General features: G+C 39.5%; 1 protein-coding gene across 1 annotated transcript in view; it reads left to right on the top strand.

Annotated features, from left to right (window-relative positions):
- The window catches only part of EFHC1 (EF-hand domain containing 1), a 56,148-nt gene extending 33,333 nt beyond the window's left edge, over positions 1-22,815 (top strand). The window contains exons 8-11 of the mRNA XM_012760851.3: positions 5,827-6,040; positions 6,441-6,588; positions 18,831-19,038; positions 22,569-22,815. Of these exons, the coding sequence (XP_012616305.1) occupies positions 5,827-6,040; positions 6,441-6,588; positions 18,831-19,038; positions 22,569-22,640 (642 nt within the window). The 3' untranslated portion in view covers positions 22,641-22,815. The remainder of the gene's footprint in view (positions 1-5,826; positions 6,041-6,440; positions 6,589-18,830; positions 19,039-22,568) is intronic.
- Positions 22,816-23,073: the final 258 nt, after the last annotated feature.

Genomic DNA, 23,073 nt, shown 5'->3' with positions numbered 1-23,073 from the left:
GAGAAATAAGCCAAAAAAGTCTATTTTAGTTTTTAAAAATCATCACATTAATAGAATAAGACAGAAAAATTAGATTCTGAAAAGCATTTGCTAAAATTAATCCATTATGATTCTAAAACAAAACTCTTTTAAAACGGTGGTTAAAGGGGGTTTCCTTAATCCAATAAAGAGTATTTATCAAAATTCTACTGCAAACAGCTTTATTTAATGGTGAAGTCTTCAAAGTATACTTTCAGAGAGTAGGAACAAGACAGGGCTGCTTTCACCCATTCTGATCAACATGGTTCTGGAGGTCCTAGCTAGAGCAGTAAAAATAGGGAGGAAAATTTAAAAAGTATAGGAACTGAAGAGGAAGAAATAAAACTCGCATTATCCAAATTGAACAAATGTATATATAGAAAATAAAGAATCTACCTTCTACATTAGTAAAGTCAATATACAAATGGCAACAAACAAAAAATAAAGTTAAAAAATACCATTTACCATAGCATCAAAAATAATAAATTCCTATAAATAAGTCAAACAAAAGGTATGTAATACCTAAGACATTATTGAAAGAAAATTAAAGAAGACCTAAATAAATCAAGGGACATGCCATGTTCATTGGTTAGAAAATTCAATATTATAAAAATATTTACCCTAAATTGACTTATTCTTTCAAAAGCATCGCAGTCAGAATCCCAAAGTGATTTTGTTTTTGCAGAGCTTGATAAACTGATTATACAATTTATGTGGAGATGCAAAGCAACCAAGAATAGCCAAGATACTCTTGAGAAGAACAAAATTGGGAGATTTGCTCAACAAAATATCATAATATTTCATTAAGTTATAGCAATTAAAACAATATGGTATTGGTGCAAGGATAAACAAACCAATGGAAAAGAACAGACAGCCCGGAAACAGACTGATACACCTTTAAGATAAAGGACAAATATGGTACTGCAGAGGGGCTGGGAAAGGAAGGTCTTTCTAATAAATGATATCAGAACAATTTGATATTCATATGGAAAAAAAAGAAGAAGAAAATTTGACCTCCACTTCATGCCAAAAGTAGAAATCAATTCTGTATAGGTTGAAAATTTAAATGTGAAAGGCAAAACAATAATTTTTTTTTTTTTTGAGACAGTGTCTCGCTTTTTCGCAGGGCTAAAGTGCTGTGGCGTCAGCGTAGCTCACAGCAACCTCAAATTGCTGGGCTCAAGGGATCCTCCTGCCTCAGCCTCCTGAGTAGCTGAGACTACAGGCATGTGCCACCATGCCCACCTAATTTTTTTTATATATGTATTTTTTAGTTGTCCAGGTAATTTCTTTCTATTTTTTTAGTAGAGACGGGGTCTTGCTCTTGCTCAGTCTGGTCTCGAACTCCTGAGCTCAAACGATCCTCCCGCCTTGGCCTCCCAGAGTTCTCGGATTACAGGCATGTGCCACCGCGCCCAGCCTACAACTTTTTAATGATGGTATAACCTTAACCTTGTAGTAGGGAAAGATTTATTTAGTAGGGCACAAATTGCAGTGATTGTTTTTAAAAATGGATAAACTTGACTACATTAAAATGAAGAATTTCTCTTCCTCACAAAATCACCATTGGCTGGGTACGGTGGCTCACGCCTATAATACTAGCACTTAGGGAGGCAAAGTGGGAGGATTGTTTGAAGCCGACCAGGAGTTCAAGACCAGCCCTAGCAACATAGTGAGACCTGGTCTCTATAAAAAATGGAAAAATTAGCTGGATGCAGTGCATGTCTATGGTCCCAGCTACTCAGGAGACTAAGGCAGAAGGATTGCTTGCGCCCAGGAGTTTGAGGTTGCAGTGAGCTGTGATGATGCCACTGCATTCTAGCCTGGACAACAGAGTGAGACCCTGTCTCACAGGAAAAAAAAAAAAAAATACCATTAAGATAATAAAAAAGGCTAGCTCACAGTGGGAAAAGATGTTTGCCAGAAAAATCAACCAAGAACTTATATCCAGAATGTATAAAGAACACTCCCAAATCATTAAGAAAAAGGGGTAAGAAACTTGAGCAGGCATTTCACAAAAGAGGATATCCAAAAGGCCTCTGAAGATATGAAAAAGTTCTCAGCCTCGTTAGTAATCTGGGAAGTGCAAATTACAATCATAGTGAGTGCCTCGTATCCATCTACCTTAACGGTTATTATGTTGGTGAGAATATGGAACTCTCATACTTTCAATGATACTCCCACTTAGTAAAACAGATTGGCATAATCAAGTATACTAGATTGTGCCAAAATGGTACCCTATATGTGTACCAAAGGTAAAAATGTTCATAACAGCATAGTCACAGTAGCCAAAAATAGACTAAAATAACATCTACAGGAAGCTGGATAAATTATGGCATATTTATGTTAATATAATGATCTGAATTCTGAGTGAAATGAAAATTAACGAATTACAGCCACCAACAACAATGTGGATAAATCACATAAACATAATTGTGAACACAAGAAGCCAGACACAAAAAGTACATATTATGTAATTCCATTTATATGAAGATTAAAAAACAGATAAAATGACACTGTTCATTTGCCTCCTTTGTGGTAAAACTAAAGAAAACCATAAAACTTAGGATAATGGCCTCTTTGAGGGGGGAAAGATGGAATATTGACTGGAAGGGCACTTTTTAGGTTCTGTCAATGCTTTGTTTCTTGACCTGGGTGTTGATTACATGGTGTTCATTCTATGAAAATTTCTTTGAGGTGTGTATTTTGGGTTTTTATTTTCCAATTTTGTCTCTGTGTTACAGCAAAAAGATTTAAAAGAAAGCCAACAGAACTATTAGTAAAGAAATAGTGGATATCTTTGTATGGACAGGAAAAAAGAAGTGATAGTCATGGTAATTTTCGAATGTTTTTTCCTCACCTATTTGGTGAAATAGAGAATGTATTAAATGGGCTCATCAAAAAATCTCTGGAGGAAGAAAGAAAGGGTTCCTGACAATAAGGGGGAAAGGTTTAGGAGTGAGGTGGGGACTTCAGAAGAAAAGACGGAAATTCAAAAAGAAAGTAACATGCTAGAGAAATGACCAGAGACAAATACAACTAAACCCCGTGGAGTTCAGACAAAGACAGTGGATGTGTTCTGAGAAAATAAAGTATACTAAACCTGGGTAGGCGATTGGTGCCTAAGTGAAAATATGCTGGTAAACTATCTGGGCTCAGCATGGAGTGCTGGCTGAGAAATTTGGGGAAGCTTTGGGAGAACATAAGAAACTTGATTTGAGCGGTGATCTTCAAAGCAGCATGCATGCCCTCCAAGGCTTATGCAAGACAGTACCATCTACGTTGTTCGTTAAGAAAATATTACAGCCTGTACATATTTTATGTTTTATTTATTGTGAGTACATTTATTTTATAGCCCCTGATAGTTTATGTTTTGTAATGTACAAAATATATTTTACAGAAGAGCATATATTTCATTATTAATTAATTCATTCAATAAATATTAAAGGACTACTCTGAGCCTAGGTATAGTTGTAGGTACTGAGGGTATAGCAGAGAACAAGATAGACAAATCTTTGCCCTCATGGAGCTGACATTCTAGTTGACGTTCTAGTCAATAGAGAAATATATTTTATGAGGTCAGGTAGTAACACATGCTATAAAAAAATAAAGCAAGAGACAGAGAATGATGGGGAAGGGGCTCATTTATATTGGCGGATTAGGGAAAGCCTCTCTGAGAAAGTCGTAGCAGAGCAGATGGAGTGAATAACTGGGGGAGCCAGTAGGGGACTATCTGCAGGAACTGCGTGTAAGGCAGAGGAGGTGTGCTGTGAGTGGAGGGAAGAAGGGGGAAATGTCAGGTCTGAGGCCAGGTTAGGGCTCTGTACCTGTGGTTTAACAAGTCCAGAGAGCTGAGATGGTGGGAGCAGTCCAGGTAACGAGAGCATGTAGGTAACAAGCCCCAGAGAATTTAAAGATAAAACCAACAGAAAGTTGGTCTGCTTATGAATATCATGTGCTTGTAATTCTAAATGGTAACAGTGATTTATCAGTGATAAATACTCATCCCCAGAGAGACGATTGCTCCATATAGTAGAATTTTAATTAATAAATGTAGAAGAAATGTGGGAAATAGGAAAATTACCATTAGGTACATACCACAGCAATAACCGTGCAGAAAAGATCCATCAGTGGATGCTAAAATTAATGAGAAAACCTTTGAGGAGAAGCTAGCTGGATTTTCATAATCTCAAAATATCTCCCCTGAGATATTTAGTAATTGCAAAGGGAAAGATGGTAAAGGGGAGAGACCTTCTTAATTAAATGATCAACATCATCAGTAATAAGACATGGTAATATCATGAACTCCTTGATATGCACTAAGGTCATGGTATCTTTTCTGGGGTATCTTTGATGAAAATGCAAAAATGAGTTGCATGAGGAACATTCAGCAAAATAATTGATCAATAATCTTCAAAAATTTCAAGGTTATGAAAGGCAAAGGTAGGCTGAGGACCTATCACAGATTAGAGGAGACTAAAGAGAAATAACAACTAAATGCAATGTGAAATCCTGGCTAGAATCCTGAAATAGAAAAAGAACACTGTGAAGACCAGGTGAAATTTGAATAAGGACAGTAGTTTATTTAATAGTATTGTTATTTTTCTGGTTTTGATCATTGTATTATGGTTACATAAAATGTTAAGGGAAGCTTGGTGAGGGGTAGATGAGAATTCTCTGTACTATTTATGCAACCTTTTTGTAAGTGTAAAGTTAGTTCAAAATAAAAACTTAATAAAAAAATTTTTTTAACTTTTAAAATACTCCTTCCTGCCATGATGAACTGTTACCACTGTTCTCTTAACCTCTTTGGTATGTCCCTTCTTAGAACTTTGTATTTTCTTCTAAGTGTAATGGGAATCCTTTGGACATTTGAGAGCAGAAGAGTGATATGATTTGATTTTTATTAACCATATTGTAGGTATTTGTTTAAAATTTATATTTTTATTTCATGGATGTCCAATCAAAATGGTTTGGAGACTCTTAGAGTAGGGAATGGTATGACAGAATTATTTTACTAAGAGAAAATCTAATGACTTTCTTCAACAGATGAGAAATTATTACACATATAATTCCATGGTCTGAATGAGAAGATATTTGCTGAAGTTGCAAAGTGAGATTTTAATTAGGAATAAGCATGTCTATATTAAGACTTGTTTGAGCTAGAATTTATTCCTTAAGAATTATGTAATCATTCTGTGACTGATTTAGGAAAACTCTTGTTTACAAGATCGTTTTCTAAGAATCACTTTCAATTATGTGATTTATCTTACTCTTATTCCTTCCTTCTTAAATTTTATTTTTAATATTATGTATATAAATAGATTCATTTACAAAACTAAACCTCGCATAATCATTTTAGTGTCCACAAAGTTGTTAAACTAATGTCAACCAAGAGGTCTCAAACTCGCAGCCTGTAGGCAGAATGTAGCCCACATATGTACTCTAGTACTATGTGTTTTGTCTGGGCTACATGGTGTTTAAAAGAGTTGGAGTCAACACTTTAAAATCAGGGATTTTATATAATAATCCAAATTTTTATCATCTTTTGAAAAACCGAAAGACCTAGCAACATTGGGCCTACATTTTTACAAGGCAACAATCAACTGGAGTTGAGTTTAGGCAGCCTCCCTTAGAGGAGGCATGTCCTTCCCAGGCCACCAGAGTTTTCCCCCATATGTTTGTTTACATTGTATGAACACAAACTGCATCATTTATAGCCTATACTTGGATCTCTATAAGCATTTAAGTTTGGGGCATCTGGATAGATCACGAACCTTCATGGTATCCTCTTCTTCACCTTTCCAGGAATCCCCCATACCAGAAGACAAAGACCGCCGATTCGTCTTTTCTTATTTTCTAGCTACTGACATGATCAGTATCTTTGAGCCTCCTGTACGCAATTCTGGGATCATTGGGGGCAAGTACCTTGGCAGGACTAAAGTTGTTAAACCAAACTCTACGGCGGACAACCCCGTCTACTATGACCCTAGTGACTTCTACATTGGTGCTGTGATTGAGGGTAGGTCTAAACACAGTTCAGAATTTTTACAGGCTGGGCAAATGAGTTCTATTCTTAGTTGGAATTTAATTTATTTAACTCTTGTAAAAAGACAATTAGGCTATATTCCAGCTAAGACTAAAGCTAATATTCTTGTGTATATATAGTATAATGTCTTTATCTCCTTCTTTATCAATTAAACTCTAAATTGATTGCATTTTTTTGCTATATGTGTTGACAATGAGTTTCCTAAACACTGAGGAAATTACTGGATATTAGTTTATAAAGCCTATTGAAAGTTCTTTAGTCTTAGTCACAGATGCATATCTGTAAATTTATCATTGAAGGGTTAATATTATTTTACTCCTGATTGCATGAGAGAAACATAACAAAGCTAAGTATATTTCTGCCCTGTCTCCAGTGTTTGGCCACCGGTTCGTCATCCTTGACACAGATGAGTATGTTTTGAAATACATGGAGAGCAACGCTGCCCAGTATACACCAGAAGCACTCTCGTCAATACAGAACCATATCCGAAGGCAAGAAGCTCCTGCACCAAACGTGGAAAAGTATGTTTCACTGCCTGGGGTTCATTTTGCCTTTGGCACATGCAAGGTATTCAGGAAGTGGTTCTTGGCAAAATGAATGAGTAATCACATTTAGATTTTCAGATTTCCCTTACCAGGTGGGAATTATTAGACATACACAGAATGTTCCCTGGGTCTAATATAATAACTAGTAACTTAGAACTTTTCCAGCTTCATTTATTTAGCAAATACAGTTGACCCTTGAACAATAAAGGGGTTAGGGGCACCAAACCCCTGCACAGTCCAAAATCCATGTATAACTTTTTTTTTTTTTTTTTTTTGAGACAGAGTCTTGCTTTGTTGCCCAGGCTAGAGTGAGTGCCGTAGCATCAGCCTAGCTCACAGCAACCTCAATCTCCTGGGCTTAAGCAATCCTCCTGCCTCAGCCTCCCGAGTAGCTGGGACTACAGGCATGTGCCACCATACCCAGCTAATTTTTTTCTATATATTAGTTGGCCAATTAATTTCTTTCCATTTATAGTAGAGACGGGTCTCACTCTTGCTCAGGCTGGTTTTGAACTCCTGACCTCCAGTAATCCGCCCGCCTCGGCCTCCCAGAGTGCTAGGATTACAGGCGTGAGCCACCATGTATAACTTTTGACTCCCCCAGCCTTACTGTTAGTAGGCTCTTATTGACAGGAACGAAGCTTTAGCAATAACATTAACAGTCGATTGACACATATTTTGTATATTATATGTATCATATACTGTAATCTTATAATAAAGTAAGCTAGAAAAAAGAAAGTTACTAAGAAAATCATAAGGAAGAGAAAATGTATTTACTATTCATTAAGTGGAAGTGGATCATCATAAAGGTCTTCATCTTCATCATCTTTACATTGAAGGGGCTGAGGAGGAGGAGGAAGGGGAAATGTTGGTCTTGTTGTCTCAGGGCTGGCAAAGGTGGAAGAAAATCTGCATGAAATTGGACCCGAGCAGTTCAAACCCATGTTGTTCACTGGTCAGCTGTGATTATTGAACGCCTACTATGTGTCAGATACTATCACTAGGCCCTTGGGCTTATATCAGTAAACAAAATAGAAGTTGTCCTCTTAGAGTTGACCTTCTAAGCATCAGGAAATAAATAATATAAATAAGAAAATTATAGAATATTAGTGATAAGTGCTATGGAAAAATGGAGCACAATAAGTGTAATAAGAGTTTCTGAAGAGTGGCAGTAGGTTGCAATTGATCAGAGCATGTGGTTGCACCTTGAGACATTGAGAAGGTGACATTGAGCAAACAGTTGAAGGTAAGGGTGTTAGCCAAATGGATGTCTGGAGGAAGAGCTTTTCAGGAAGAGGAATGGTGAGTGCAAAGGCCCTGAGTGGTAACATGCCTAGCCTAGAGTACTCAAGGAACATTGGCAAGTAGGCGGCCAGTGAGAGTGGCTGAAATGGAATGAGAGGAAGAAGAATAGGAGATGGGATTATAAAATTAACAAGGCGCTAGATTGTGTAGCACCTACTAGGTCTTTGGAAAAGTTCTGGCTTTTCTCTGAATGAAATGGAGCCATTGGGAGGTTCTGAGTAGAGGAGTGGCAAAATTTGACATATAGTTTAACACATTGACTGCCACACAAAAAACCCAGAAACTTTTCCTTGGGACCACAGTGTTTTATTATAAAAATAGAATAAAAACTTCAAGTAAACATAAATAGAAAAATGAAATTTATTGACTTCTGTTCATTTAATCCACATTTTTATAATTAAATTGTCAATATTAATTATAACAAGAATATCAACAAGTAAGATTCTATGTATATGCTTCACATGGCCCTGGGGTCAAAACTGCAGTGAGTTAAATACAACTCCATGGCAGTTGATGTGTTAAAAGAACTACCCTGGCTGTTGTGTTAAAAATAGTTTTAAAGGGAGATTAAGCAGAATACTACAGTAAGCCATACAAGAGATGATGATGCATGGCCCAGGGTGGTCTTAGTGGGGGTGGGGAGAAGTGATCTGATTTGAATATACTTTGAAGGTAATGCCAGTAGGACTTCAGACAGATTTTATAGGGGATGTGAAAGAAAGAGGATAGTTAATGACGACACAAAGATTTTTTTGCCTGAGCAACTAGGAGGAAGGAACTGCCATTAGCTGAGATGGGGAAGATGTGGACTGTAGGTAGAGGAGGGTTTTTGTTTTGTTTTGGTTTTTGTGGGCTTTTTTTTTTTTTTTTTTACTGTAGTGGGGATTTTGGTTTTGGATATACTGTACTAGGTTTAAGATAGCAAGTAGATAGCCTAGAAGAGATAGCATATTGGCTATTGGATATGTCAATATGGAATTCAGGCAAGAGGTCTGGGCTGGAGATGTAAATGTGGGAGTTGTTGGCATATAGATGATATTTTAGGCCACAGGACTGGATGAAATCTCTAAGTTGGTATAAATAAAGAAGAGAATAGCTCCAAGGACTAAGCCCTGGGGTCCTCCATCACTAGCAGGTGAGGAAACTGAAAAGGACAACCAGTGAGAGAGGAAGAGAGCCAAGTGAATATGGTGTCATGGGAGCCTAATGAACGCACAGAATTTCTCCCTTTACATGGTGCTGTGGGACTGTAAAATAACCATGCAAAAAAAAATGTTAATAATCAATAGGAAAATTTAGTATTCTTTTTCTGTGCCCTTTACACATTTGTGTTACTACATTAAAAATTCTGATGGTTATAAATGTATACGGAAATGAAAAAATAGTAAAACTAATTTTTACTTAGCACAGTATGATTTAAAACATCGTGAACATTGAGATTTAAAATGCTTTCTTTGTTAAAAATATATAAAGAGTAGTTTGAATAGTGCTTGCCTTCTTCTCTTTGCATAACTTGTGATATAGAGTGAATGTCTTTGGTGAAGTGTCATATTCCTGTTTCAGATTGAATCAACTTCCAACATTTTATTATCTTTGTTTTCAATGTTATAAAAATATCTCCTGAGTTCCTTTAATGAGAATGAAATATCTCTGAGAGTTCTTTTAATGTGAAGTGTTTTGTGGGCATCCAGGATATCTTCATTCTTTTCATTACAATCACTTTCCTCATTAATGTTGGTAAATCCACCTTCACCAAGTTCCTCTGGCTGCATATCTAGAGTCTCTTGAAAGGTGGCTGTGTCAACATTCCCACAGCCAGCTATTTCTTCTATAAATCCATTTATGTTTGGCTTGAATTTCATTGCTAGCATCATCACTTTTTGTTTTTTTGCTGCAGTTTCATCTTTGTTAGCCAATTCCCTCTTTTAATGATCCAGTTTTGTAAAATATCATGTTGGGTGTATCACTGAGAGACCAGGAGGCAACACAGCTGCACACTTTGCTGTCTGTATGAGAACTGAAATACATACACACAGTGACGAATCACCAGCAGCCTTTGAAAGAAATGATGTGATTGTCACTATGATATGTATCTGTTTATTTATATCATGATTAGTGAACTAAAGACTTGACAGAGAGGTTTGGACTTTATGCGATCACTCTCAGTTAAAAAACTGTGATAACTGGAATTTGAACCATGTTATTGGGGGGGGGTACTGGGTTATTTTGCTATAGGGTACATCTCAAACCATGCACATTGAGAACTACCTGTATATCAAGGAAGACAGAATGACTCATTGTGTGAAAAGGGAATTTAGCATATTCGGGGAATTAGGGACCTTAATGAAGAGTTTCAGTGGAATGAGAAGGGTTGGAAAACCTGGCAGAGTGGATTTAAGAGAGAACAGGAGAGAGCAATTCTAGATCAGAAGTACAGACAACTCTTTTGAGGGGGTTTTGTACAAAGGGGAAAATGAAATGGGGTAATAGCTGGCAGAGGAAGTGGAGTCAGGAGAAGGTTTTGTTTTGTTTTGGTTTTGCTCTTGTTTTAGTATAGAAGAAATAACAGCATGTTTGTATGTTAAAGGGAATGATTCTGTAGAGAGGGAGACATTTATGAATGTGTGTGAGAGAGGAGAGGATTGCTGGAGTTTGTGAGAGGATGGGGTTTAGTACATAAGTGGAGGAATTGGTTTTAGATAGAAACACCAACCCTTCATCTAGGACAGTATTTCTCAAACGCTTTGGTCCCAGGACACCTTTATACTCTTAAAAATTATTGAAGACCCCAAAGAGTTTTTATGTGTTTATATCTATTGATATTTATTTAGCATATTAGAAATTAATATCTGAAACATTTAGAAATAGTAATTTATTTTAAAAAACAATAAACCCATTTCATTTTAACGCAAATAACATACATTTGTTTAAAATAACCATATTTTTACAAACAAAAATTGTACTGAAAAGAGTGGCACTGCTTTACATTTTTGCAAATCTCATTAATGTCTAACTTTAGTAATAGAAGACAACTGGATTTTCATTTGCTTCTGTATTCTGCTCGCTGTGACATCATTCATTGCATAACCTTTGGAAAACTCCATTATCTACTTTTGAGAAAACAAAAGACAAATAATGACTTAGCATTATTATGAGAATAGTTTTGACTGCATAGACCCTCAAAGGGTTTCGGGAACCTCTGGGGTCCTGGGATTCTTCGAATCTTTGATCTATGGTAACAATCAGAGAGGCAGAGTATGTGGGTACAGATGCTGGTAGGTGAGTAGATACAGTTGGGAGGCTCTTCTAATTGTTTCATCGTGTTTAGTCTAGTAGCACAGTAGGAAGAGCGAGGTTGGGGAGATGTTGGATGTTGGGGAGATGGTGCAGTTTTCAAGAGAGTGGAGAAGTTATGAAATCCTCTATTTTATTGACTATATAATTGACTATATAACTGACTATATTTAATTGACTAAATAAAATTAATAAAATGAATATAATAATAAAATGAAAATAAAAACAGCATAATTTTATCTATTACTAAGAAAGAAGAATATTGCCAGTTATAATCTTTATTCACTATCAATCAAAAACTGCATCCTAATTCCAGAGATGTTAAAATGTGAAAAAAAAATTTATCACAGGACTTAAATATAATAGCTGTCTAGGAGAGTAAGAATGAACTAGAGAAGCACAGTTTGGTGGCTGGACAGCATTGAAGGCCTGCTTGATACTCACGGGCATACATTTAATTCAAGTACTTTCTCAAACTATTTTTCCCATTATTGTTCCATGTTTATGCAAATACCGCAGATACTAGAAAGCTTCTTGCTTCAGCATACTACCAGGAAAATCATCCTGTTTTTGTTTTTGTTGTAGCACTGAGAAGAAGTGCTAAAAGGGCCATCACTGTGGCCCTTACAATAAGATACCAATAAAAATAAAGAGAAATTCAAGCTCTCTGGGTTAAGAGATCCATTGTTCTTCTTGTTTTGATCCTCACATTCCCTTTCTTCTCTTGTGATGGGCCAGAGAGATGAGTGAGGCAAAATAATTGCAGACTACGTGAATCTAAGTGTCATACCTTCTGTGCCTCCTGGCCATGCTGCCTTTGGCTCCTGACTCTCTTATCTGGTACTGAATCCTACTCTAAGGAAATACATATACAAATTTATTTGACTAATCACTGCTAAGAGTAATGAAAGGGAATCCTGAATACTTGTCAAGCCAAATACTTTTTATTTCAAATGTCAATTGTAGGATGATGAAATTTGGAGTCAGCCATTTGCTTTCTCTGAGCCAGAAAATTAGAATCATGTACAGGTAACTGAGTATTGACTTTAAGTTCTTAAGTTCTCTTTAAGTCTTGGGTCCTCATTGTAATATTTTGAACTCAGGCTTAAGGATAATAAGTGCACAAGCTCATAAACCCACCCTCTATAGAAAATCTACATGTGTGAAAAGCATAAACATATGCATGTGTTCATGTATATTATTCAGGTTCCATTAGCGTGCAGATTTGTGCCGTTCAGTTTCAAGAGGACCCTCCTCTCATACTCAGTGATCCTTGTAATCCTTTCTTTTTCATTTCAGCCTCTTTTCCCAGGTAGAAGTTTTCAAATATTCTCATTTCTTTTTCCATTTCCTTTAAGCCCCAAGCTCTTCCATATTTACTTTGTGGTTAGTTTCAAATGTGAGATCAAATGATCCAATGTGACTTCATCAGTTTTCCTACCTTCATCTTAGAATGTTCCTATACTATCACTCATCTTCTCTTTACCTTCTTTTGAAATAAGAAGCTTCTCTTATTTCTTCAAATTTAATTCTTCTATTTTGTGTGTGTAACCACTTTCCTCCTGACTGCTTCAGAATCCACTCTTCATAAATTGGTTTCTTAAAGGCCATTGATTGTTTGCAAGTATAATAGTCTCTTCTCATTTAGTCATTAATTCAACAGATATTTGAGTTTATACTCTATACCAGACCTTATAATAAATGCTTAGGCAAATATATGAGAGAACAGGGGTCTCATATTCTAGGGCAATATTCTAGGACAATTGACAATCCTTTTTTTTTTTTTGTAGAGGGACAGGTAGTAAATGATCTAGGCTTTGTAGAACCATACCATCTCTGTCATAACTGTGCAACTCTGCCCGTGTAGCATGAAAGCAGCCATAGATAATATGTAAATGAACAGGAATGACTGTATTCCAATAAAACTTTATGTACAAAAAATAGACAGCAGGCTGGATTTGGCCTGTGTGCTGTAGCTTGCTGACCCCTGGTCTTTTTTTGTTTAGTCTTTCTGATCTGCATACAGAATTGACTGTGTTTACCACCCCCTTTTTGAAACCTTCTCTTTTGAGTTCTAGAAAGTTAGAGTCTCTAGTACTCCTACCTCTCTAAAAGCCTATTCTGTGTGTCTTTTTCCTACTTCTGTCCTCTAGGCTGGTGTTTTTCAAGATCCTGGTTTTGGTCCTCTTGTTTGCCTTCTATAAACTCCCTTGACATCGTAGAGTGTCTGAGTTGCTCTCCATCCTGACCACTCTCCTGAATCTGCTCCTACATTCCTGCCTGCCTGTTCAGTGTATCTTTGTCTATCTGAAACACTAGTGCCTCACACTTTGTACAACTAAAAATGAAGCCATTGTCGTTTTATCTTTCCAGCACACCTGCTCTTCCTTACTCCTTCTCTTTGCTTATCTGTCTCGTACAGCTGTGATAACACTGTATTGTGATAACCAGGCAAAGCACCAGCATAGTGGCTGGCACACTGGGGGCAATCATAAATGCTGACTCCCCTCTTTCTCTTAATGACTTCAGTTTCACGTTTACCTTGACTTGAAACTTTGGAGATACCCTTGACTTCTGTTTTGCACCATATCCAATAAGTTGCTAAGCTCTTTTCCTTTATTTTACAATATCGCTTGCCTCTGAATTCTCCTTTTCATTCTTGCCACCATTTCTTAATATAGCACTCGAAATTGTGTTAGGAATTACATTTGCCTGCACATGATAACAACAAACTCACAACAGAAACAAACTCACATTAGCTTAACCCAGCGGCATTTTATGTTTCTGATGTAAGGCAATGTCTGGAGGTAAGCAGACCCAGGCTGGTGTGGTTGGTGGTTTTACAATGCCATTACCTGACTTCTCTGTCATTACTCAGACTTCCTTAGCAAGTAGCTTTTGTCCTCATGCTTATCGCTCTGTGGCCTCAACGTGAATGTTCCATCTCCATAATTGCATTTATATTCTAGACAGGCAGAGGGGAAGAATAATGGGTAAAAGACCAAAGAACTAATCTTGCCAGGTCTTTCCTATTTTTAAAGGGCTTTCCCAGAAGCCCCACCTATAAACTTCTGCTTACATCTCATTGGCCGGGCTGTATTACATGGTCACTCCTAATTGCTGCTCCAAACAAATTAAGGGCTTTATTAAGGAGAGAATGAATATTGAGCAGTGTCTGCCATCACTCCTATCACTGCTTACCTACGTTTCCATAAAACATCTACCTTATCTTCTCCACTCCCCCACTTTCTCCCTTCCTTAATTCATTTTGCACACTGTTGCCAAACCAGTCATCTTGGATATTGGCAGTGACACAATCATAGCTCACTGCAGCCTTGAACTCCTGGGCTCAAGCGTTCCTCCTTCCTCACTCTCCCAAGCAGCTAGGACTACAGGCACGTGCCACCACACCTAAGTTTTTTTTTATTTTTTTATCTTTTGTAGAGACAAGGTCTCAATATGTTGTCCAGGCTGGTCTTGAACTCCTGGCCTTAACTGATCCTCCCGCCTTGGCCTCCCAAAGTGCTGGGATTTCAGGCATCAGCTATCACACCTGGACTCACTACTGTTAACAAGTTTCTATCACGTAAAAATAAAATTTAAAAGTTCTTAGCCTAGTATCCAAGAACCTCTATAGTGTGACTCCAAATGACCGTCTGACTTAAGAGTTCGGGTTCACCTTTTCGCACACACTGCTTTCCAGACAAACAGATTTATTACATTAACTTCAAGCATTTCTTTCTTCCTGCCTTTTCCCAGGCTGTTCCAATCATCTTTAGTCCCTTTATTTCATTCTGCACGTCCAAGTTCTCACATCCTTCAAGGCTTAGGTCAAATGCCGCTTCCTCAGTTCAGCTCTTTCTGACTCTTCTATCCTCTACATCCCTCTTAAATGGTAATGTAAATTTCTCCTATCTGTAAATGATTTTAAAGTCTGTGTCTTAACCCCCCAAACAGAGAGCAAGGATACTTACTAAAGACAGGATTGCTGTCATACTCAACAGTTTACTTCTCTCCTCTGCCAGCACTTACATTCAGCCTGACATGCCCGATGATTAGTTGTTAAATGGGTGAACAAATGTTTCCACCAGGACTGCCAAAGGAACTCTGTTAAAAACTAACATTTGTTATGTATCTGCTACATCAGGCACTAAATGCTTTCTATGTAATAACTGATTTAATTATTACAACACATATGAGGTGGCTTCCTTTAAAAATTCTCATATTACAGATGATGAAACTGAGCTACAGAGCAGTTAAGTAATTTAGTCAAGATCATGCAGACTTTAAGTGGCAAAGCTGAGGTTTTGAATCCATTGAAATCTGCTTTGCTTTGCCAGAGAAAAGCACCAGGGAATCCAGGATGTTCTTATTTAGCAAAGACTCTTGACCACCTGAAGCTCTCTAGGCAAGTGGCTGCCTGTCCTGGAAGTGGGTTTGTTTTCATGGGCTCAAAGGATGGCCTTGGGTCACAGCTCAAGAGCTAAGGTTAGGCCAGGGGTTCCATGCCGAATCTTTGCAATCGAAATGGTCATTTTAAAGCTCTAACACAATGTTGGTATCAGAGTTGCCCAATACCAAAAAGAAATACTATACGTAAGGAAGAACAGAATTACAGATTGTTTGCTGTTTAAGAAAACACGTGAATTCCACTCGGTTCTTGCTAAGTGGAGGACTTTGCGAGAACACTTGCAGCAAAATATTCTAAGAGCAGACAGAAAACTGTGACGTCCCTCTCACCAAGGGAGATTAGTCACTCCATAAAACTCACATGCACTTTCATGGAAAATAAAGGCAGGGCATCGGCGAGCTTGGCACAGAGTCTTCACCCAGCATTCTGGGACCTCCAGCTGCCTCTCAGTTGGCAGTCCCTGTGCAGCATAACCTTCTGGCCCCTCTGCTCCCACGGGAACAAACCTTGTCCTGGGACTTGCAGCTCTGCTAGAGAACAGGCCCTGACTCGGGCCCTGGCAGTGAAGTGTAGGGGCTGTAACTTTAACTAGCTGTGCCTTAAACAGTACCACCTGTTGCTATCTAGCCTTGAATTTACTTCATCTTGCTCAAAGGCAGCAGATGCCACAGGTACTTTCCCTGGGGTCTGAAGGGGGAGAGGTGTCTGGCTTCTTCAGGGGAGGGAGAGTTATTTTCTCTTTCTGAAAATGATTGGATGATCACATTTTAACTTCATATGCTCTAAGACTCTAATGCTTGGGAACATGGGGAAGACTGAGGTTTGACTGTTTTCTACCACTAAAATAGACCCTTGGAGACATGCATGTCTCCCTTGGAGGTCATGCATAATTTAGTATGTATGATTGGACTTATGCTCATCAGATAAGCAGTTTCTGCTTCTATAATAAATAGTGTAAGAGAGTATTTAGATATGGGGGATTTTTATAGCAATTTTTTATTGTTTTTGTATCACTACAAAAGTAACACATGTCCAGAATAAAAAAAAAATTAGGGAATACAAATTTAGGGAATACAAATGGAAATAAACAAAAATATTAGTAAATCTTATAACTCAGAAATGACTACATCTACTTTGTTGTTTTTTTAATATGCATATAAAATGGAATAATTCTGCAATATTATTTCTCTTAGTCCATTTTGTATTGCTATAAAGGAATACTTGAGACTGGGTAATTTATTTAAACAAACAAAAAAAAGCTTTATTTGGCTCACAGTCCTACAAGACGCATGGCACCAGCATCTGCTTCTGGTGAGGGCTTCAGGGAGCTTCTAAGCAAGGTGGAAGGTAAAAGGGAAGCAGGCATGTCACATGGCAGGAGGAGGACCGAGATCGGTGGGGGCGAGCTGCCAGGCTCTTTTAAACAATCAGCTCTTTCACGAACTAATACAGGGAGAACTCCTTACTGCAGGGAGGGCACCAAGCCATTCACGAGGATCTGTCCCCATGACCCAAACACCGCCCAGTAGGCCCCACCTCCGACATTGGAAATCACATTTCAACATGAGATTTGGAGGGGACAGACACCCAAACCGTAGCACTATTTTACTGGCTTCTTTCACTTGAGAGTTTATCATGAACATTTCTGATATCCTGAAATATTTTATGGAGCATGAATAGTTTAATTTTTTGAGTAGGTATTATATTCATGTGGATCATATACACACACACACACACACACACACACATGAAGGGTCCAATGAAAGGTTTTGCTCCCACCCCATCTTCCATCTACCTACTGATTACCTTCCATTCCCCATAGCTAACTAGCTCGTTCATTTTTTAAAATATATTCCCAGAGTTTCTTTACATAATACAAGCAACTTTAAATATATACTCTTATTCCGCTACAACTTTTACACAAGAGTCAGCATCCTATACATACTTTTATGCCTTGATTTTCTCACTAAAAATATATCTTTCTACTCTTTCTGCAGCATTGTCAATGGGTGCATTATTCCATTTCTTGATTGTAGTGTAAATTATTTAACTAATTCCCTATTTTTGGATATTTAGGCTATCTCGAAACAGTCTTATAGATGTATCTTTGCATATAATCCATGGCTATTTCCTTAGGATAAATGATTTCATATTATTTGCTGGGCTTTTGCTCCATGTTTCCAAATTGCTCCTGAAAGGTTATACCACTTCATACCTTCCCCAGCAAGGGCTGCCAGCAGGTAAAAGAGGCTATTTGTAATAGTGGACTTTTTGAATATTATATAAGAAAATCACAGAAAAGCAATAGTGGATTGATAGTTTTGATGTCATGGAAGGAGAGGATTCAGTAAGAGGTGATTGGGCATACCTGAAAGAACATTTTGGATCTGTAGTGAGATGAGCGTTCTGGTCTTGCTTCTAACATGAGATCTAGGGTAAGTCACTAGGGCCTTCAGTCTGTTTTATCATCATTGAAAAAGGGAAATGCGCTTACTGAGTTTATTTGGACCCATTTTGTTCCAAAAGGATTTATGAGGATGAAATATGAAGGAGTCATTTCCAGCTCTAAACTTCATTCATTTTATAACTGTATCTTCATGTTCAGAGGAAATGAAAATTGAGCTTCTACTTATAGTGGTTGTGTTGTGAGGCAGAGACCTCTTTCTTCCTAATGCTCTGTTACTAATCTGTCTTCATATCAGTAAATACTAAGCCTATACTTTCACTCCACCACACAGAGCAGTCTCTTAACTTCCACAGATAACCTTTCCACAAAATTCACTGTGAATTGGAGAGGGAATGTTAAAACTGCAAGAGATTCCTGGCTGTGTGGTTTATATATATATATTTAAATCCTCAGGCATTTATTTTTAGATGAGGTAACATTAATCTCCAACAGCAGTAAGAGACAATCATGTGATTCCCACAAATACTGAATTTGGGATGGTGGTAGCATTAGATTTGACTCCTTGTGGTGCAGACAGTAGAAAGGGAGGCAGTTCAAAAACTGCCCCCGAGTCAGGCCTTCCGGATGTGGCAGTCAGCCATCAGCCCCCACAGGCTAGAATCCAGTTATTGGTCAGCTCAGCATCAAAGCTGTTTGTCATTGGAAGCTTCCCCAACCTCATCAAGTGAGAACTTTGGTCACTGAGATAAGATTGGTTAAGAATAAATACCACATCCAGTCATTTCCTTCCTTTCTTTACAGCAAGCAAACTGAAGAGGATCGTATGCAAGAAATGGAAGCATTAATAGACAAAATCCAGAAGCAACTGAAAGATCATCCATGCAAAGACAATATTCGTGAGGCATTTCAAGTTTATGACAAGGAAGCCTCAGGATTTGTGGACAGAGAGATGTTCTTTAAAATCTGTGAATCTCTTAATTTCCCAATTGATGACTCCTTGGTTCAGGAGGTCAGTATGAATGAATTACTTTTCCAGATCCATTACAGAAGCTGAGCATTGATCATTCTTTCCTAAAGGCAACTGCATGTATATTTCATTGTAACTGGGGCAGGTTTAGGATGTTCGAATCAGATCTCCTATTCTGTCCTGATTAGGTATTTCCCCCTGATTCTAGCATTGGCATTCTTTTCTAACTGCTGTTGCCGGGCATCTCTCTGAGTGGGCCTGGGGCCAGACAGCAGAGTGGTCAGTCAACCATGTCAGGGCTGAAGTAGAGCAACAGAGGTGATGAGGGGGGAGCGGCCAGAGGGAGACTCAAAGACAAGTCGACGGAGCAAGATGGTTGGCAGCCTTTGGTACCCTTCACGGCCAATACCTGCACTGGCCCGTCAGCAGGGCTAGCATGGAAGAGGGCCGACCACTGCCCAGAGGCAGTGCCATCTGTCAGTAGGGGGAGCATGGCCAGCTGCAAATGGAGAAAGAGCATGGAAATTTTCCTCCTAGAACTTTCACAAGCTAGTCAAAGGGGGAGTTTCGTGACTTTTCTTCATTATAAACCCCTTTAGCCAGAGTTCCCTTGAAACTCAGAACAAAATCTTTCTCACAATTGCCAAGGACTCTGACTTATTATCAAGACATTCTCACTGATGAAGAGCATTGTTCTGTAGGCCTTTTGAAGATCTTTTAGCTAAAAGAGACGTTCAGAATTTAAGAGTCATTTAGGAAAAGGTTTTGTTTAGGGCTAAAATGACTGGGTTGGAGATGAGGATTTTCATATGCAGAAACATTAACAGGGAAGAAGGGAGGGCAGATGGAAGGGTATTTGTTCGTGTGGGCCAAACACCCAGTTAGCCACCCAGACCTTAGATTGATAGCATGCTTTTAACTTTTGTTGTTGTTGTTGTTGTTCTTTTTTTTTTATTTCAGCATATTATGGGGGTACAGATTTTAAGGTTTCAATAAATGCCCATTTCCCCCCCTCCCCCAACAAGTTTGAGTCTCCAGCATGACCATCCCCCAGATGGTGCACATCTCACTCATTATATATGTATATACCCGCCCCCCTCCCCCCTGCCCAATACCCTATTACTGCAGTACCTATGTTTTATTTAGTTGGAGGGTGTTATCTTCCAGCTCTGAGATTCTTTCTTCTGTTTGATCTACCCTGTTCTTGAGACTTTCCACTGTATTTTGTAGTTCCCTGAATTGATTCTTCATTTCCAGAAGTTCGGTTAAACTTTTCTTCATTGTATCTATTTCTTTAGTGAATTTTTGTTCTAGGTCCTGGAGGCTTTTTGTGGTTTCTTTGTGTTGGTTATTGAGTTGTTGTTGCAGCTCGGTGAGTGTTCTTATGATCCACATACGAAATTCCTCTTCTGTCATTTTGGTTGCCTGATTTGGGTTGGTGTCCGTTTCTAGGGTGCTGGTGCTCCTCTTTGGGGGTGTGTTTTCCATTTGGTTCTTCATATTTCCTGAGTTCCTTCGCTGATTTCTTCCCATGTCGATCAGTTGTTGTTTCTTTCCTTTAGGTTTTTGTTTGGGTATTCACATGCCTTGTTTAGTTTCTGAGTCGTTAGGTGGTGTCTGTGGGTGAGATTCGACCACTCCCTGTATAATGAGTCAGTGGGTGCCGTGAAAAGGCTGTGCAGGATGCCGTCCCTGACAGTAGGTGGCGCTTGCTTGGAGGAACAGGCTACGCTGTTGTTTTTGTGTCCTGTTATCAGCTCTTGTTCTGGGCGGAGCCGGGTTGGGTAAGCCTGCCCTCAGGCACCACCAATGCCCTTAGCAGGGGTCAAAGTTCTGTTCTCTGCTTCCAGGAAAAGCTGTCATGGCGGGGCTGGAATGGTCCCGCTCAGCCAGAAAGTCTGCTTGTGGGGGTGGGGCTGAGACCCGCAGACTGGAGGGGGCCTCGCTTCTTTCCACCCTCCCCAACTCCGCAGCTACTCCTGGGCCTCTGCCAGCAGGCCAGACCACAGGCCACCAGGCCTCCCCAGATTGTGATGCCGGTGGGGAGGTTCCCTGCGCAGGAACGCCACCTGGGCTGGGTGCACGGCCTCCTTTTGGGAGGAGGGTTGCCCTCTAGGACGCTGATCTGCCCCTGAAGGCACACACACCTCAGTAGGCTGTTCACATATATCCCTTCTGTGCCCCGGGCAATGCTATACCTAGGTGCACAGGGATCTGGTCTGCAGGTCCGACCTCTGAGTCCTAGAGTTCAAACTGTATCCCCACCAGGGAGAGGAGTTCCGGTCCCAATTCACCCACAGGGAGCCCAAGCTGTGTCTGTGTCTCTCAGCCTCTGAGTTGGCACCGTTCTGGGAACACTGTGCCAGCAGCACCTGGGAGGGCTGGCGGGTAGGGAGCTCACAGTCTGAGTTCCCCTTAGTCAGCTGTAGGGTCCCAAAAGGGAAGGTCCCGTTCCCTGGAGGTGCCTCCGGCTGGTGGCTGTATTGTCTCTCTGGGCAGCCGCGGGTAGGGTCGGAGGAGGGGAGGAGGAGGCAATATGGCGCCTGCCGCGCGGCTCCGGTATGTGCACACAGAGGTGCCCCGAGGGATTTGGGAGTCTGGTGCCACGTCCGCTACAGGCTCACCGCTAGCTGGCGGCGGCTGTCTCTGGGCTGGTGTCCGCAGGTCTCTCCACCCACTGGGGAGCCCACCAGCAGTCCCAAATGCAGGGGAGGGGAAAGGTGATTTATCCACCTACCCTTGCCGCTGGTCTCCGGGCTGCTCCAGCGGTCTCAGCTTCCAGTTCTCCTCCACAGCCTCCTCCCGTGGAGTCTCCCGGGGTCTCAGGTACCCCTTCTTACGGCCCTCGTCTGCTGTATGCTCGCCTTCTTGCTTCTTTTTTCTAATTTCTGCTAGAATCTTTCTTTTCTGCAGAGACACTCTGTCTGGCGGTGTTTCTCGTCCACCATCTTGATCCTCCTTCCCTGCTTTTAACTTTTGATTTTCAAGTCACTCATACTGTCTGACGTGGGAACTGACATAGGAGAGAGGAATGGCAGTCATTGGCAAGTGGAACAGGGAAGGGGTGGGTGGGGCAGATTTGCACATGTCTTATAAAAATAACCAGAGCAGATCAGTCCATTACCGTCACCTGACAAGAGTTACCACTCAGTCCCCTGAGTTCCAAGGGACACAGTTTGAGCAGTGGCATAACTAGATTCTTTCATTAGGCTGTGGTAACAGAAGCCTGCTATTTTAAAAGTCTTACTCCACATCAGCTGGGCAGACACAGTCTTGCATTCAAATATAAAAACAATGAAAAGTGCTCAAAAATGGCAATGCTCTTATAAATATGAATGTTAGTCTTGAAATCTTGGGCAGGCCATTTACCCTATCCAGCTTCGGTTTCATTAAGTATAAGCTGGGGATAATGTCTGACCTACCTACCAGGTTCACAGGATCATTTGAGAATCCACTGAGGATATAAAAATTCTAAACTGCTTCACAATCATTATATATACGTACACTCTGCAGTTAAACTAAAGGAAGCCCTGCAGATCTGTCTCACCTGTTCTCTTTGCTCTCTTCTGCAGTTAATCAGGATTTGCACTCATGGAGAAGACAAGATTGACTACTATAACTTTGTCCGTGCTTTCTCAAACTGACCTGGCTGATGAGAGAATGCAATACAATTTTTTGATGTTTGGACCTATACTTTGAAATATACCTTGTACTTTTCATAGAGGCATTTACAGAGTTCCTGAACCTATATTTCTTTTTTGGTTCTTGTATTTCGCTACTACTGAAATCTAAATTATTAATAAATTGGATCGTATAGGTTCTAAGACTGGTGCCTTATTTGGGGTGATAGGGATAATAGTGATGGTTAATTTTATGTGTCAGTATGATTGGACCAGAAAGTGTCCAGATATTTCATTTAAATATTATTCTGGCTGTTTCTGTAAGGGTGTTTTTGAATGAGATTAACATTTGAATTAGTAGACTAAGTAAAGCAGATTGCCCTCCCTAATATGGGTGTGCCTCACCCAATCATTTGAAGGCCTGAAGAGAACAAAAAGCCTGACCTTCCCCCAAAGA

The sequence above is a fragment of the Microcebus murinus genome, chromosome 5, assembly GCF_040939455.1.
Source record: "Microcebus murinus isolate Inina chromosome 5, M.murinus_Inina_mat1.0, whole genome shotgun sequence".
NCBI lineage: Eukaryota > Metazoa > Chordata > Mammalia > Primates > Cheirogaleidae > Microcebus > Microcebus murinus.
Note: the sequence above shows the minus strand (reverse complement) of the source record. Positions and strands in the feature narration are given on the sequence as shown.